This window comes from Notamacropus eugenii, chromosome 1, assembly GCF_028372415.1.
Source record: "Notamacropus eugenii isolate mMacEug1 chromosome 1, mMacEug1.pri_v2, whole genome shotgun sequence".
NCBI classification, from domain to species: Eukaryota; Metazoa; Chordata; class Mammalia; order Diprotodontia; family Macropodidae; genus Notamacropus; species Notamacropus eugenii.
Window position 1 is genome coordinate 168,785,016 of NC_092872.1, and position 15,673 is coordinate 168,800,688.

Here is a 15,673-nt window from a genome sequence, read left to right on the forward strand (position 1 = left end):
AAAAACAAGTGGGAGAATGACAGAAGTTTGGTTGACCCTGGGAGTCAGTCAGTCAACAAACATTTATTAATTGCCTAGGAGCAGGAGGACCACGCAGCAAGCTCTGTGTAACAATGCTTTTTTAGAAAGCAGCTAGGTTAGGTCTAAAATAAAAAAAGCTGACCATTGAAAAAAGGAATTAGCATTTCAAGAAATCTCCCCCGGGTTGGGTTTTCCAGTTAACATTTCAATTTGACTAAGATCTCCAGAATGGAAGAGGATTACTGACTTTATTCAGAAATTCAGAAAATTTTCATGGTTAAAATAACTAGAAAAATAAAAGAAACTTCTGGCATTAGCACTCCAGCATACCAAGATACCCTAAGGAATATAAAAAGACCTGCCTTCAAGAAGCTTAAAATCTAGTATTGTTAAATTTGTGGAAGGTATAATGAGAAGAGCGCTAACTAGGAATCAGAAGACTTGAGTTCAAAACCCAGCTGTGCTAAGTGCGCCTGGGAAATTTAGCCACATTTTCTAGACCATCTCCAAGGGTCCTTCGAGAATCAGTCCTGTGCCCTGAGATATCATTTTTTTTATTTTTTTCTCCACACTTTTCCATCTCTGATTGCCATCCCTTAGCACAAGAGAAAAGAGTGAGGAAAGAGATGAGAACAGGGGGTCATGGTCAGTTAGACATAACACACTCACCTATTTTGCAGTCTCTTTGAGAGCAGTGACCCCTTAGAGCAGTGCTCCTCACCGTTACTCCATATATCTTCATGTATGAAGCTATAACTACAAGTTGGATCCCACCTCACAGACCAATTCAGCCTGGGCAAGGACTTGGTGTAAACCTCACTGGTGCTTACTACCTACTCCCTCTGATGTGTCAGCAGGTCGTTGAACTAGACAACGTTGATTAACAGGGAAGAAACCACATAACCAATCAGTCCATCAATAGCCGTTTTATCTTTTCATTATTTGTTTATTTTTAGTTTTCAACATTCAATTTTATAAGATTTTGAGTTCTAAATTGTCCACCCTCCCTGCTTTACTGTCCCCAAGACAGCATGCAATCTTATATAGGTTATACAATCATATTAAATACAATCATATTTTCACATTAGTCATGTTGTTAAAAGAATGAGAACAAAAGAGAAAAACTAGGAGAAAAAAAGAGAAGAGAGAAAACATTATACTCCACAGTTCTTTCTCTGGATGTAGATAGTATTTCCCATCATGAGTCTTTTGGAATTGTCTTAGATCGTTGCATTGCTGAGAAGAGCTAAGTGTGTCAAAGCTGGTCATCACACAACGATGCTGTTACAACAGCCATTTTATTAAGTGTTTACTATGTGCCAGGCACTCTGTTTAGTACTCTAAATTTTAAAAAGTGTGGGGGGGTCTCAAGTTGCTCATGCTTTAATGAGAGAGACAAACATGGAAATGGCCAGGTGCATACAAGATATATCTGGAAGACATGGAAGGCAACATCAAAGAAGACACTAACAGCTGGAATTGGGGAGGGGAAAGGTGGAGAGCTGAGTCTGAGGGAAACCAGGGAAACTGAGACTAGAAGGTAAAGAGAAAAAGGATGGCAGGCATAAGAAACAGTTAATGCAAAATCAGGAGATGAAGTAATACGTGTAAATGAGCTTTGCTGGATCATAGAGTGCATAGCAGGAAGTAAAGTATAAGAAAACTAGAAATAGTGAAAGGTTTTAAAGAACTGTAATCATCAAGCAGAGGACTTTAGAAAGCCACTGGAATGTACTGAGTTGTACATATTGAGGGGATAAGTGCCATGGGCAGACCTATGCTTTAGAAAAATCACTTTGGCAGCCTAATAGAGGATGGATTGGAGTGTGTTGAGACAGGGGTACTTCTTAGAAGGCTATTTCAATGGTCAAAGTATATGAGCAAATAGTTTTAAAGAAAAAGAGGGAATTATAAACTGGTGACCACCATATAAAAGGATGTTCCAAATCACTAAAAAAAATATGAAAATCAAAGCAACTTTGATCTTTCCCTTCATTCCCAGCAAATTAGCAAAGACAACAAAAGATGAGAATTGACAATATTGGAGGAGATGTGGAAAGGTAAGCACACCAATGAATTATTGGTTGAGCTATGAACTGGTATGACCATTCTGAGAAGTAACTTAGAATTGTGCAAATAAAGTGACCAAAATGTCCATAGCCTTTCACCCAGGGATTGATTCTCTTACCTAGGCATCTACTCCCAAGCACTGTGTTTGTCCTTCGTTGCCGAAGAAGACCATGACATCAGAGAAATGATGATATGATTTGCACTTGACTTTGTTTTGAGTGAGGGAGGGCTGTGTAAGGTCACCAGGTAGTCACTGACAAAAAGAAAGGCTTTCTTTATGCCAAAATATTTCTAGCTGCACTTTTTGTGGCAGCAATGAGTGGAAAACTGAGTAGATACCCATTATTTGGACAATGGCTAAACAAACTGTGTGATACAAGAAAGTAATGAAATATGACTATGCTATAAGAAGTGATGAGCATAATGGATACAGAGGAGTTGGAAAGATGTATTTCAACTACCTCACAATAAAGAAACTGGAGCCAACAACATACACAATGACTGCAACAATGTAAATGGATAGAACTATAGAATTAAAACTGAATGTTGCTGAATGATAAAGACCAAGGTTGGCCCAGAGAAGAGATATCAGAAGATACCCCCTGCATACAAAAACTCCTTTGCTGCGATATAGGTCCATAGGTGTGGAGCATTGTATATGTTGGGTTTATTTGATATAATGATTAGTTTTGTTATTTTTTTCTCTTCTTCCTCTTCTTTGTTTTAATCTTTATTATAAGAGATAATTCTCTAAGGGTGGTGGTGGGGAAGCAAAGGCATACAAGAGAAAATATGCTGATCTAAAAACAATATATCAATAAAGTCTATTAAAAATAAAAACAGAAACAAAATTTAAAAGGAAAGCCATGCAGATGACGAGGGTCTTAACTAAGGTGGTGGTTTATAAGTAGAGAGAAGGGGACGGATGGGAAGAAGGTCATGGAGGTAGAAATTACAAGATTCGGCAATAGATTGGAGAAGTTGGGTAAATGAGAGGAAAGAATTGAGGGTGATACAGAAGTTTCAAGCCCGAGTGACTGGGATGATGGTGGTGCCATTGGGAAGAGGGAAAGGTTTGGGGGGAAAAGATGACTGTTTCAGGAAAGGGAAGGGAGGGAAGGGAATAAACATTTATTAAATGCTTTCTATGTGCCAGGCACTGTGTTAAGTGCTTTACAAATATTATCTCATTTGGACATGTTGAGTTCAATATGTCCAGGGGGTGATGTGAAACTAGAGCTCGGGACTGAGTCAAGGGCTAGCTATATAAATCTGGAAATCATCTACATAAAGATGAGAATTGAATCCATGGGAATTGATGAGGTCACCAAGTGGATAGCAGAGAGATAAAAGAAAAGAGGGCCCAGGAACATGGAGACACCCATGGTAAGTGGAAATGATACCAGCAAAGGAGACTGAGAAGGAGCAGTCAGCAGATAGGAGAACCAGAGTAGTTGCACAAAAATCTAGAGTCATTTGAATATCCAAGAGGAGAAGATAGACTGTCAAATACTGCAGAAAGGTCCAGAAATATGAGGATTGCAAACAGGCCATTATTTTTTATAATTAAGAGATTATCAGTAACTTTGAAGAGGGAAGTTTTTGTTATAAGAAGAGTTCAGAAGTCAGATTGCAGAGGGTTAAAAAGAGGGTCAGGAGTGGAAGTGAATGCATCTAGCTTTTTTCAAGGAGTACAGCTAAAAAAGGAAATTGAGATATGAAATTAACAGGATTTTACTGAGTCAGTCTCTGACCTGAGAACGATGAAAACAGCAGGTCACACACAAAGTGCTAGTAATCAGTTTCATTATGAGGAACAGATTTGCAAATTGGGAATTCTCCTCATCAAAATTCCACCTTGTTGAAGTGAAGACAGAGACTATATATGTAAATCACAATGGGAAGGGAAGGGTAAGGTGGATTACAATCACTTCCAGGGCTTGATCTATCTCCCATGACAAACCCACAAGTGAAAGACAACACAACAATTGTGGAGTCCTGTGGGAGTAATATCGCTCAAGTCTTTGGGGATCCTTACTTGGTGGATCATAGGACCAAGGTTTTGTGACAGGAACAGGTTCTACAATCTTTGGTTCACTTCACTTATGGTACACAGGCACAAGAATATAGTGTTGTCAAGGTTTTCACTGATCATTTCAAATTGCATTGTGAGCTGACTCAGGCTAGAAAAGGCAATTCTGAAAAATCAAATCTATTATATTATTATATTCATTACATATATCATATAGTTTAATATGAAAAATCATAATTCCCTTCACAGAATGAAAGCTAGCCAGGGTGATGGATTTAAGTGAGGGTTTGTTTGTTTTTTTCAGATGGGGAACACATGGTTATATTTTATGGGCATCTAGGAAGAAGTTAGTAGATAGGGAGAGACTGAAGACTATAGAGGATGAGGATGATAGTGAGGGCAATCTGCTGAAAAAAATCAGAGGAGATGTAACCAAGGGCACTTGTAGAGGAGTTATTGTTGGCAAGGAGAAGAGCCTTTAGTACTCATGGTACATTCATCTGGTACTGTAATAAAGGAAGAGATGGGAGAACATATATGAAAGATGTGAGATGAGGAGAAAAGAAGAGGGAACTCTCAGCAAATGGCTTCAGTTTTTATAAGAATGTATAAGGGCACATCCCTAGCACAGAAAATGGGGACAGATAGTTGGGATGTCTGAAGTGGAGAATGGGGTAATGAGACAATTAGGAAACAGTAGAATGATTTTCTTGCTTCAATGAGGGCCCAGTATAGATTAGAAAATATAAATTTGTAGTGGATCTAACTGGTTTGATGATAGAATTTTTTCCAGCTCTAGTCAGCAGCCTGTGACTAGGAGGGAAGAAGGTGGATGATGGGGGTAATCCAGGGTTCAGATTGGCAAAGCATGGTCAGCAAAATGAGAAGAAATTGAGAATATGGCAATGTCAAATTGAATTGGTTCATCTAAGATTTGAGATAGAAAAGGTAGGAGGAGAGTGGTCATTGGAGGAGTAATACCTCTGAAAGAACAGAAAGGAAGAGTAATGAGATCACAGTGAAAATAAAGAGTAGGGTTAGGTTTTGTAAAGCATAGGGGAAAATGGAATGGAACGTAAAGGAGTTTTTGAACAAGGAAATAGAACACTTACGAGTGATGAAAAACTTAAGGGTATGAGCATCTTTGTGTGAATGCAAGTACAATGGAGGAGTAAGTCATGGAAACAGAGTGGCTTGGAGGACTTGTCAGTTGGCTATCTGAGAGAACATCAGTCTATCTGAAGTCCCTTAGTGCGAGGGCAGGAGTTGGGGTGGGCAACTAGGTGCCCAAGTGGATAGACTGCTTGGCCTGGAGTCAAAAAGACTCATCTTTCTGAATTCAATCTGGACTCAGACACTTACTAGCTGTGTGACTGTGGGCAGGTCATTGAACCTGCTTGCCTCAGTTTCCTCATCTGTAAAATGAACTGGAAGAAGGAAATGGCAAATCACTTCAGTATCTTTTCCAAGACAATCCCAAATGGAGTCACAAAGAGTCAGATGCAACTGAACAAAAGGAGTTGAGGTAGAAAGATTGTTCCAGGGACTGAACTCGTTGAAGAAGCACAGAGAATGTCCTGGGGGCTTCACAGATAACGGCTACCAGGAGCAGGTGGGAGCAGGATCTGCACTGGATGATAAACTTGAGCATGAATCTCCAAAAAGGAAAGGTGGCTGAGTTATAGTGATGGGGGAAGAGTCTGGAAGAAGCCATGGGAAGCAAGGAGTATTTTTGGATGGGTCCAAGAATGGTGTAATTCAGCTTGATCATGCATACTTAAAACTTCTGTTTTTCTTAAATAAGTGTTTATTCATGGGGCGGACTAAGATAAAATAAAATAAAATAAAAGGTACAACCAAAGAAAGGACGGCGGAGTGGGAGGACTGGGAGGTCTTGACGCGCACGGAGCGCGAGGGCAGAAGTTCCCCGCGGGGTGATGGAGAGATAAGAGGTCAGTCCTAGAGGAGGGTTAGGTTTTCTTTAATTAGGGAAATGGAACACGCGGTTAAGGGTGACGTCCAGAGTAGGACCATCCCTACGGGTGGCGGAGATGGAGTTGGAGGAGGCGGAGTCCGGTCCGCAGGCGTTTTATTAAGGTGTAAGCTCCCTCAGACCAGGGTCAAACACCAGCTGCTGGAGCGCCGGGCATCCTTTGTGTCCCCAGCGCTTAGCACTGGCATGGAGAAGGCGCTTACTAAGCGCTGGCAGCCCGATGCTGATTTATTTACTGTGTGCCAAGCCCTGCGCTGTGCGCGCGGGATACCAAGGCTTAGGAAGTCTGGAGGGGCATCAGCACGGCAGGAGGGTAAGACCAGAAGGAACCAGAGCGGTTGCGTCACCCGGCAGAAACCGAATTCTGCTTTGGGTGTTTGATACCGTCAACATCAAAAAGAGGCTGCGGACTGTCGGGGTGGGAGGGGGAGTCTGAAAGGGGCGCTGGAGAACGAGGCGCAATTAATCCTCCCTAGCAAATGAAAGTAGAGCTGGGGCTCCCACCTCATCCCTGTGATGTACCAAAAGCCAGCTCCTTTCCACCCTATTAAATTACCCCAGCTATTCCCTTACTGTCTTCCTGCTCTTCCCCCCTCTTCCTTAAGATACTTGGTACCTTCCAAAAGGTGAAACCGACAAGAACGGAAGCAAGCCCTGAGGACGGTGAGGGCGGGAGTTGTTGCTCTGGGGAACGGAAGTGAGGTCAGCGCGGTCTCCAGTTTAGCGGGAGATTTGGAGTCAGCTAGCGGCTTTTTAGGAGGAAGCGCCCAGCGAGAAACCTGGGGACCCCGGGTTCGAGCAGTAGCGGCGTTTTGGGGTGTCTGCTCGGTGACAAGCTTGGGGTCACTAACTCCGGTGGTTCGGGAGCCGGGTAACGAGGGGCGGCTTGGGGAGCGGGGCTGAGGTGTGCTCTCCAGCCCCCCAGTATTGGGCGCCTCTCATGCCCGGGCCTGCCCGCGGGAGGGCGCGGGGGGAGGGGGGACATCCCGGGCCCGCCAGGCTGTAAGCTCCCCGGAGCCTCCCTCCAACCACGGACCGGAAGCTAACTGCCCGGAAAAACGGCCTTCAACAAATGAAGAGATGGAAAGAGTTCTAAAGCCGGCCCGTCTACCCTTTTGGTTTTCCAGACGAGCGAGCGGACGCGGAGACCGCGCTGCCGGGGCGGAGAGCCCGGCCCGGGGCTGCCCTGCCTCGCGAGCCCAGCTGCAGGTGGGTCCCCCCAGGACGGTGGGATGGACAACCTCCGGGGCCGGTCGTGTGCTTTAATGTCCAGTAGAGGCGAAGGCACCTTTCCTCCCCAGCGTAGGCTTCCCCTCGCTTCCCTCCCACCCAGGACTTGGGAGTCACCTTGGATTCCCCTCATTCTCCCAAATCCAATCAGCGTTCGTGCCTCAGTGTAACTTCCATTGCTTCTCGGATTTGTCTCCTTTTCCAATTGTCGTTACCCTGTCTTGGTCTTTTTCGCCGGACCTCGGTCATCGCCTAGCGGAGTCTCTTTTTCTCTGGCTTTATTCACATTCACTCTCCTCCCTCCCCACTGCCAGACTGATCTTTCTGAAACACTGCTTTCATCGCGTCCCTCCCCTGCCCCCAAACCTCCGGCAGCGCACGCATGGCTACAGGAATGGCAGTTCTCAATTTTTTTTCTCAGGGCACAGTTTCTTTTCCATGATGTATCTTAGCACCCAGGCCATTTGGGTTCAGAAGGTCCATCTGGGGCTTTGGATTCCCCTGCCTCTCCCCTTCAGCCTTTTCTTATTTATTCTTTGAGACCTCACAACAGAGAAAGTGGCTTGGTACTTTGGATAAAGCTGTAGATCTGACCTTCTCCGTGTCAAGCCAGATCAAATGGACAGCAGCTTGCACCTGGCACTTGGTGCCAGGGATTTTGTCACACAAAATTGGAAAATTAGCGTGCTCAGGGACACTTTAAGCACCATTGGCCTATGGATAAGCTCCTTCCTCTGGCTTTTGACACTTTTTTCATTTGTCCCTCTCCTTCCAGTTTTATCTCCCACCACTCCTTACCTTGAAATTTCCTTTCCAACTGAGCTGCTCTACTTTTCTTTCACAAACACAATTTGTTAATTCCTATCCCTGTGCTTTTGCTCATGTTGCTACCTGTGCCACTTCGGAAGCTTTTTACCTGATTATCTCAGCAGCATGTCTGCAGCTCTTTGGTATTCCACAGCACCTAGCGTATTGTCTGGTATGGTTAGTTAATTGTGTCTAGCTAGTTCAACAAAGATTCCAGAGTTGTACACTTTTGAAGTTTTCAGTATCTTGTATGTAGTAGGTGCTCGGTAAATATTTGCTGTTTATAGAATTGATCTGTAAATTTTTAACTATAAAGTTTTAACCTTTTAGTACTAGAGTGTGCTGCAAGTGGTTAGTATATTGTTCTGAGTGTGAGCCATATCGTTCATTGCAAAGCGGCACATAAAATTATAAATAATTTATAGTCCTTAGATAGTTGAAAACTTGAAATATTTTTCCCTATTCCTTTTTAAAGAAGATACTAATGTGAAAAGGTGATCTTTTGTCTTTCTAAGAATGTGCCATAGTTAAAGATATGTCAAGACTAGATAAAAAGTTTGACTTTGGGATGAAATTATAAATTTGTAAAAACCCACTTCACATTGATACTAAGTAGCAAGCAGCTCAGTATGATAACAATAATAATTGCTAGCTTGTGTATAGTGCTTCAGGGTTTGCAAAGTACTTTACAAATATTGCATTTTCTCCTTACAGTGTTTTTGTTCTTTCTAACCTATTCCCCTCAACTATTTTACAAATGAGAAAACTAAGGCAAATAGTGGTTAAGTGATTTTTCCAGGGTCACAAAACTAAGTATCTGAAGCTAGATTTGAACTTAGGTCTTCCTGACTTCCAAGTCCAACACAATCTCTACTGTGCTATTGTGACCAGCTGATCATTCATTTCTAGCAGTTCTTTATCCTGAATAAAAGCCATGAAAGTCACATGAAAGATTCCTGGAAAAGGGAAGACATTGAGGAAATTTAGAGACTTTTAATGGATTAAAAATAAGAATTCTTTGTTTTTCTGGAGGTAAGAAAAGAAAAATAGACTTGGTAACCTGCCAACATCTCTTTCAGCTGTAGATATCTGTAAAAATTAAGCCTTCATGTAATGTACTTTCTTCTGCAGTTCCCTGAGATAAGCTACAATGGACCAGAAAATTATCTCTCTAGCAGCAGAAAAAACAGCAGATAAATTACAAGAACTTCTACAGTGCCTGAAAGATGATGAGGTGAGTATGAAGATTCCAATTGTCATTTATTACTGATGGGAAGATCCTATTAAAAGTATTTGGTAGGTACAAAAATACAACATTATGTAAATGCAAAATGATGACAGTAAAGGGACAACTAGTCTTTGATCATTGAACTTTGGTTTTCCTGAAATATGAGAAGAGAGGACAAGAATGTAACGTGATTGAAAAGTTCTGTGATATCATCAATGTGGATACTTTTGCTGGAGTGTGAGATTTTTCTTCCTTACCCCCCTCCTGTTCATGACTTCCCATGAACCCTTCCTTGGGGCCTCCTCAGTAGACCAGGGGCTTTCTCTGGACCTTTGATGTGATCAGGGTCAGCCCAGTAGAGCACAGAGGCCATCTGTTTGGGATCCCTTGGTCTTCCGTCCTGAGTGTCCCACTTCTTTTCCCACCTCATAGACTTCTTGGATGAAGTCTTTCATCCATTTCTTGACTTGTTTCTTTTGTAATGACACTGTCGAGACTGATATGATTCAGTTCCTCCAGTATTGAGTCCACTGCTTGTTCACCAACCAAGTGCCTCCCATTCTGAGTACTAACAGCTAAGCTAACCACATAGCTTTGGTAGTTTGAAAACTGATTCTTAGTTCTTTCTGTCTCCTTCTCTGCCATTCTGCCACTATTGCAATCATGGTTAAATACATGGTGAATGAGGCTGAAAGTTTTTAATGTATTAGTGCTACAGTAATTGAAAATGATGTAGGCCTCTTATTTACTACATTGTGGCAGCACTTACTGAACGTGAAGATAGAGCTTCACTCTTAATTATTCTTTGAAACGTGCTAAACTGATTTTGTAGCATCATACTATTTATTTGCATAAATTATGATTACTTCCACAGCCCTGTTTTTTTTAAAAATGAGGGTATTTGTGGCTCTTGGTATCATTTAGAGATCTATGCCTAATCAGATATATCTTTTATATAATTTTTGCTAGAGAAGGATGTTTCTTACCATTACCTAAAATTTGAAGTCATTTTTTCTTCGTTTATAGCTGACTAGTCTTCTTCAGAAGCATGCAGTGAAAGGAAAATCCTCTGGAGCGCTGCTAAAGAGCATCTTCAAGGGTGATGATGATGATGATATTGCCGTTTCCTAAAAGTGGCTTAAATAATTGCCTTATTTCTCTGATTAATTGTTGGTTGTTGGATTTCTTTGTTGTGAAAATATGTAAACTTTACTATTTTCTTGACTGCTTGTCCTTCTCTCTCCACTCTCCCATTCACGTTCAACGGGCATTTTGTGCACCCAGAGGTGGTTTTGTAAAATCACCTATGGCCACAGAACAAAATGAAAGGACAGTTGAGGTTGTTATTGTTATTAGTTTAAAAAAATTTGATTGGATAAGATTCTTATGGTATTGATTTATTGGTAATCAGAGGAAACTTTTTACCTACCATTCCTCTTGATTTGGTGTCTTTAGAAGTGTGTTTCAGTCAATAACAGTAAAATACATTACTGAGAAATTCAAGGCTATTTTCTGTGAACTCTTTCTCCCCTAAAACTTAAAACCCATAACAAAACCCCCCATTCTCTTCTCCAGTGTAATGAAGGAGTGGCCCTTCTCTCAAAGGCTAGCTAAATACTTATACCCTGGATCTCATCTCCTCTATTCAAGTAGATTGCTGTGCAACTATTCTCTTTCTCCCTAATCTCAAATTTTCATCTCTGGCTTCCTCCTGTTCTCTCATGCCCAGGTCTTTCTCATTCTTTAAAAGTAAACAAACAAACAAAACCCCTTATTTGATCCTTTATGTTGTGATCCTAAATATCTACCTTTCATAGCCAAACTCTTAGAAAAAGCTGTTTATACTCGTTATCCTCACTTCTCAGCCCCTTGCAGCCTGGCTTCCGATCCCATCACTTCATTGAAACTGATCTCTCCAATATTACCAGTGATTTCTTAATAGCCAAATCCAATGGTCTTTTGTCAGTTCTTGTTTTTCTTGAACCGTACGGTATTTGACTGTGATGACCTTATCCTCCTGCATGGTCTCTCCTTTGGGTTCTCGTGACATTGCCTTCTTTCGTGACATTTTGCTGCTACCCATCTGGTTACTCCTCTCTTTCCTTTTCTGGTTTTTCCACGTCATCTCTCCTAGTTATGGGTATAGTCCAGGGTTCTTTCCTGCACCCTGCTGTGTTTCTGCATCCTCCTGCTCACCTGTCTCGTTGGCCGTGATAGGTTCATTCGTCATCTCTGGGCAGGTCACTCCCAAAACCCTCTTCCTCCTGAGATTCTGCATATGCAGCTACTATTGGACATTTCTCACAGGCTGTTCTGTGGTAATTCACACTTCTTATGATTAAAACGATGCCTCTTTATCTTCGTATCTCTCCTCTTTCTAACCTATTTCTCTCAAAGTTAACATCACATCACCCTTCTAGCCACGCAGGTTTGCAGTCTTGGAGTCATTCTCAGTCATTTATTTTCCCTTTCCTCCCATATCCAATCAGTTGCCAAGACTTGTTGAATCTACCTCCACAACATCTCTCCCATTCATTCTCTTCTCTCCACTCATATGTCCATCACTCTAGTTTAGATCCTCATCGTCTGTTACTTAGACTATGTAACAAGCCTCATAATTGATATCCCTACCTCAAGTCTCTCCCTTTACAATCTGCCTCCACCCAGTTACCAAAATGATACTCCTAGAGCATTTGCCTGACTGTTACTCCCCTACTCCAAAGGGACCAGCGGCTTTGTTGTTTCTAGAGTAAAATATAAAATGCTCTGTTTGATATTTAAAGCTCTTCAAAATCTGGTTTCAGCCTTCTCTTCCAAACTGATTACATGTAACTCTCCCTTCAGATGATCTACTTTTCTGCTAAACTGGCCTATTTGTTCTCTGCAACATTCTATCATTCATCTTCATTCCTTTGAACAGGTTGTCCCTCAGATCTAGAATACATTTCTTCTTCACTTCTCCTGTTTGGAAATCCCTATTTCCTAGCAAAACTTAGGTCAAGTACTATACGAGGCCTTTTCTGATTTTCATCCATTCACTCCCTCAAAAATATTTATCTACATTTATGTATATTGATATATGCCCACTTTTTTCTACACAAGGAATTTAAGCTCCTTGAGAGCAGAAACAGTTGTTTTGGTCTTTTGCATCTCAGCACCCAGCTCAGTGACTGACGGAAAAGAAGTATTGAATGGGTGTTTGTATCACCATCTTAGGTGGACTCTGCAAGTAAAATGAGAAGAATGAAAAAAGAGCTGCCAAGCCACTAAAGTTCACTGCGGCCGCTGGATGTGCCATCATCTTGTTGAAGATATTTTTCCTAACAAATATACCTAGAAGTAATGATGCCCTCCTGTGCTGAGCTCCACTTCTTTTTAGCGTACTGAAAAGGATGACTTTTCTGTAATTTGAGTCAATGAGTGTTTATGAGAGAGTCCAGTTTTCAAACCCTATAGTGCCCATGATAAATACAGTATTTTGAGGTGACCTTAAGTTAGAGTTATAATCAGTGAGAAGTATCCTCTCAAAGGCACTTTTTTTCTTTGCAATATCTAATTGTACATGGAAAAGAAAATGTTCTGTGCCTTTGTTGTAGTGAGCTAGTAATTTAGTGCATGAAGTACTATGAATTTGCCTTTTGGCTACAGCTCTTAACTACTACTGTGATTAGTATTAGAAAGATGCATGATTTATTAATCTCCTGTCTTTGTTAATCTGCTTTCTCTATGTAGCCTATATAATAGTAATGATAATATTTCTTCTTTTCTGTTTTGTTTTTCCACCCCTTCTTCTAAAACAATAAGGTTCCCCATGTTCTGAGGAGGCTGGAGCCCTCAGAAGACTCAAAGTATATAAATATTGTATCCAGTTGGTGGAATCAGGAGATCTGCATAGAGAAGTAGCATCTGAGATCACAGGACTACTGATGCTTGAGGTACGATAAAAGCTAAGGATTCCTTCTGGTGGCTCTCTTGGGTCTGCAGTTTGTAAAAAGGAGAGTTGGGGAAATTTCAGTGTATTAAACTCAATATGGTGCCATCTTTTATTATGAGCAGCAATTTTTTAAGTTTGGCCTTTGGACCATGCAAAACCTAATTAATTACATTGAGTCTATAGTACAGGCCAGCACAACCTGCAGCTCAAGGTTCACTTGCAGCAAGCCAAAGAATTTTGGGTGGCTCTCAAAAAATGTAGCAAAAACATCCTTTGTATGTGGAACAAATTCTTTGATGTGTAACAAGTGACCTGAGGACCGTAAGCAGCTGCATGTGGTGTAGGCCTGCTCTAGTGTCACAGCCTTTTGAAAACTTGACATGTTTGTGGTGCAGAAAACAGGGTAATTAGTGGGAAATGTTATACCTCTTATTTGTCTGGTTCTAGTTTTTAGCACCAAGGCAGTGATCCTTTCGGGTTATTGCCTGTGCCTTTTGAGAGTAGTTCATGCCTAGGTAATACTTCTGTTAATTCAACAAAAAGTACTGTTTCTTGGAAAGACATATTATCTTCTGGCCCTTATTTGATTTCTTTGACATTTGAACTTTTAGGCTCACAGTTTGCCTGGCTCCTCATTGGTTGAGCTAGCCAATGGATTTGTTGATGCTGTTAGGGAAGGCAGCTTGGTGAATGGAAAATCTTTGGAGTTATTACCCATTATTCTTACTGCCCTAGCTACCAAAAAGGAAAACCTGGCTTATGGAAAAGGTAATTTCTTTCCACTTTTCAATAATCCAATTCAGCAAAGATTTATGAGCACCTACTGTGTACAGAGCATTGTGTTAGGTACTGGGGGAGATAATGAAGTTTAGGTAAGCACTGAGGAAGCTTGCAGTCTTGTCAGGGGATAAGACATAAATACAGACAACTTTAATACACAATATTGAAGAGTCAGTGCATAAGAGAGGTCCATAACAAAGTGGTCTGTGAAGTCCAAAGGGAAACATGGAAGCTTATAGCACTAAGACCTCTTTTTGTTTTAGGAAATATTCAGAAATAATGCATCAGTGTCATGATCTCACATTAATGAAAGGTCTAATTTGGCTTCCTTGAGTAGAAGATGAACAGTTCAGGAATGGATCCTGATTTCCTGTTCCTGAGAGACTTTGTATCGTTTGTGCTAATCAAACCAGGAGGGAAAATGTCTTTGTTTAATCCAATTTAAGAACAGTCTTTGCTCAGATTGAAAGGGAAATAAACTTGGAGAGAGTGGTGAAAGATAGTGTAATTGGTTTGGGGATGATATTTTCTCTTGGGCACATGGATATCAGTGTTAATAAAATTCTGTTTGGTGAATCCATCAAAAAGCCTTATTACAAAGAGTTGAGAGAGTTGGTATTGAGGAAGAGGTATCAGGAATAAGTAGCTTTCATAAAAGTTTGGTAGTGAGGGAGAAGAAAGAAATGACTGCTACATAGGACTAGGGAGAAGCTTTTTAAGATTGAATAAAACCTGGATATGTTAGGAAGATGGGAAGGAAGGAATTAAGGAAACATGAAAGAAGAGGGGCAACTCCTGGAGGAAGCAGGAAGGTCTGGGACCAAGTATGTGGGTCACGGGGAAGAGTCAGAGGCTGGAGGAAAGGAGACTAGAGTGGCCCCTGATTGCTGCACGCTGAGGAGCAGAGGTGGGGGGCTGACGTTGCCCCTGTGGGATGGCTTCGGTCTTCTCAGTGAAGTATAGGAGACTGAATTATGCACTAGAGTGTGGGGGTTGAGAGATTGAGGAGGGAATTGTTTAAAATGGCTCCTGTGAGCAGTGCGATGTGCAGTCAGTAAAGGAGAGCGGAGCAGTTGTTGAGCAGTTTGTATGTTTCAGGTGAGCTGAATGGAGAAGAATATAAGAAACAGCTGATTAACACTTTGTGTTCTAGCAGGTGAGTCTGTCAGTCATCTTGCAGTTTTTTTCAGAGCTATCCATGGCCACAAAGAGCAGCGACTTTTGTCTTTGAACTTTAAGTTTCCACTTGCACTGTTGTCATATAATATTCTATTATAGAACCATTTAATTTGTATTGAATTATTTTAGTCCATAAGGAATGAAAGATTTTAAATGCTCCATTCACGTTCTCAGAGAAGCATTTTCTATTACTTGAATCTCTCCCTTTTAGGGAACGGTTTTTGCTCACTAGGTATCACTAAAGGAGTATCTTCTTGGAGCTTCAGGTCTTCTCAATTTCTCAAGTTAATAGAATTACCCCTCACTCCACCCTTTTTTCTGATGCTCAGTTTCTTAAGAAGGAAGGAGGCATATCCTTAGCCTCTTTAGATTTCATTGTGGCATAGTTTATCCACCTTC

At 41.3% G+C, this 15,673-nt stretch overlaps 1 protein-coding gene across 1 annotated transcript in view; it reads left to right on the top strand.

The window, feature by feature from the left end:
• Positions 1-6,775: 6,775 nt before the first annotated feature.
• Positions 6,776-15,673, top strand: part of FANCI (FA complementation group I) — a 57,315-nt gene continuing 48,417 nt past the window's right edge. The window contains exons 1-7 of the mRNA XM_072618081.1: positions 6,776-6,987; positions 7,244-7,325; positions 9,285-9,387; positions 10,408-10,480; positions 13,186-13,316; positions 13,927-14,083; positions 15,194-15,251. Coding sequence (XP_072474182.1) covers positions 9,304-9,387; positions 10,408-10,480; positions 13,186-13,316; positions 13,927-14,083; positions 15,194-15,251 — 503 coding nt within the window. The 5' untranslated portion in view covers positions 6,776-6,987; positions 7,244-7,325; positions 9,285-9,303. The remainder of the gene's footprint in view (positions 6,988-7,243; positions 7,326-9,284; positions 9,388-10,407; positions 10,481-13,185; positions 13,317-13,926; positions 14,084-15,193; positions 15,252-15,673) is intronic.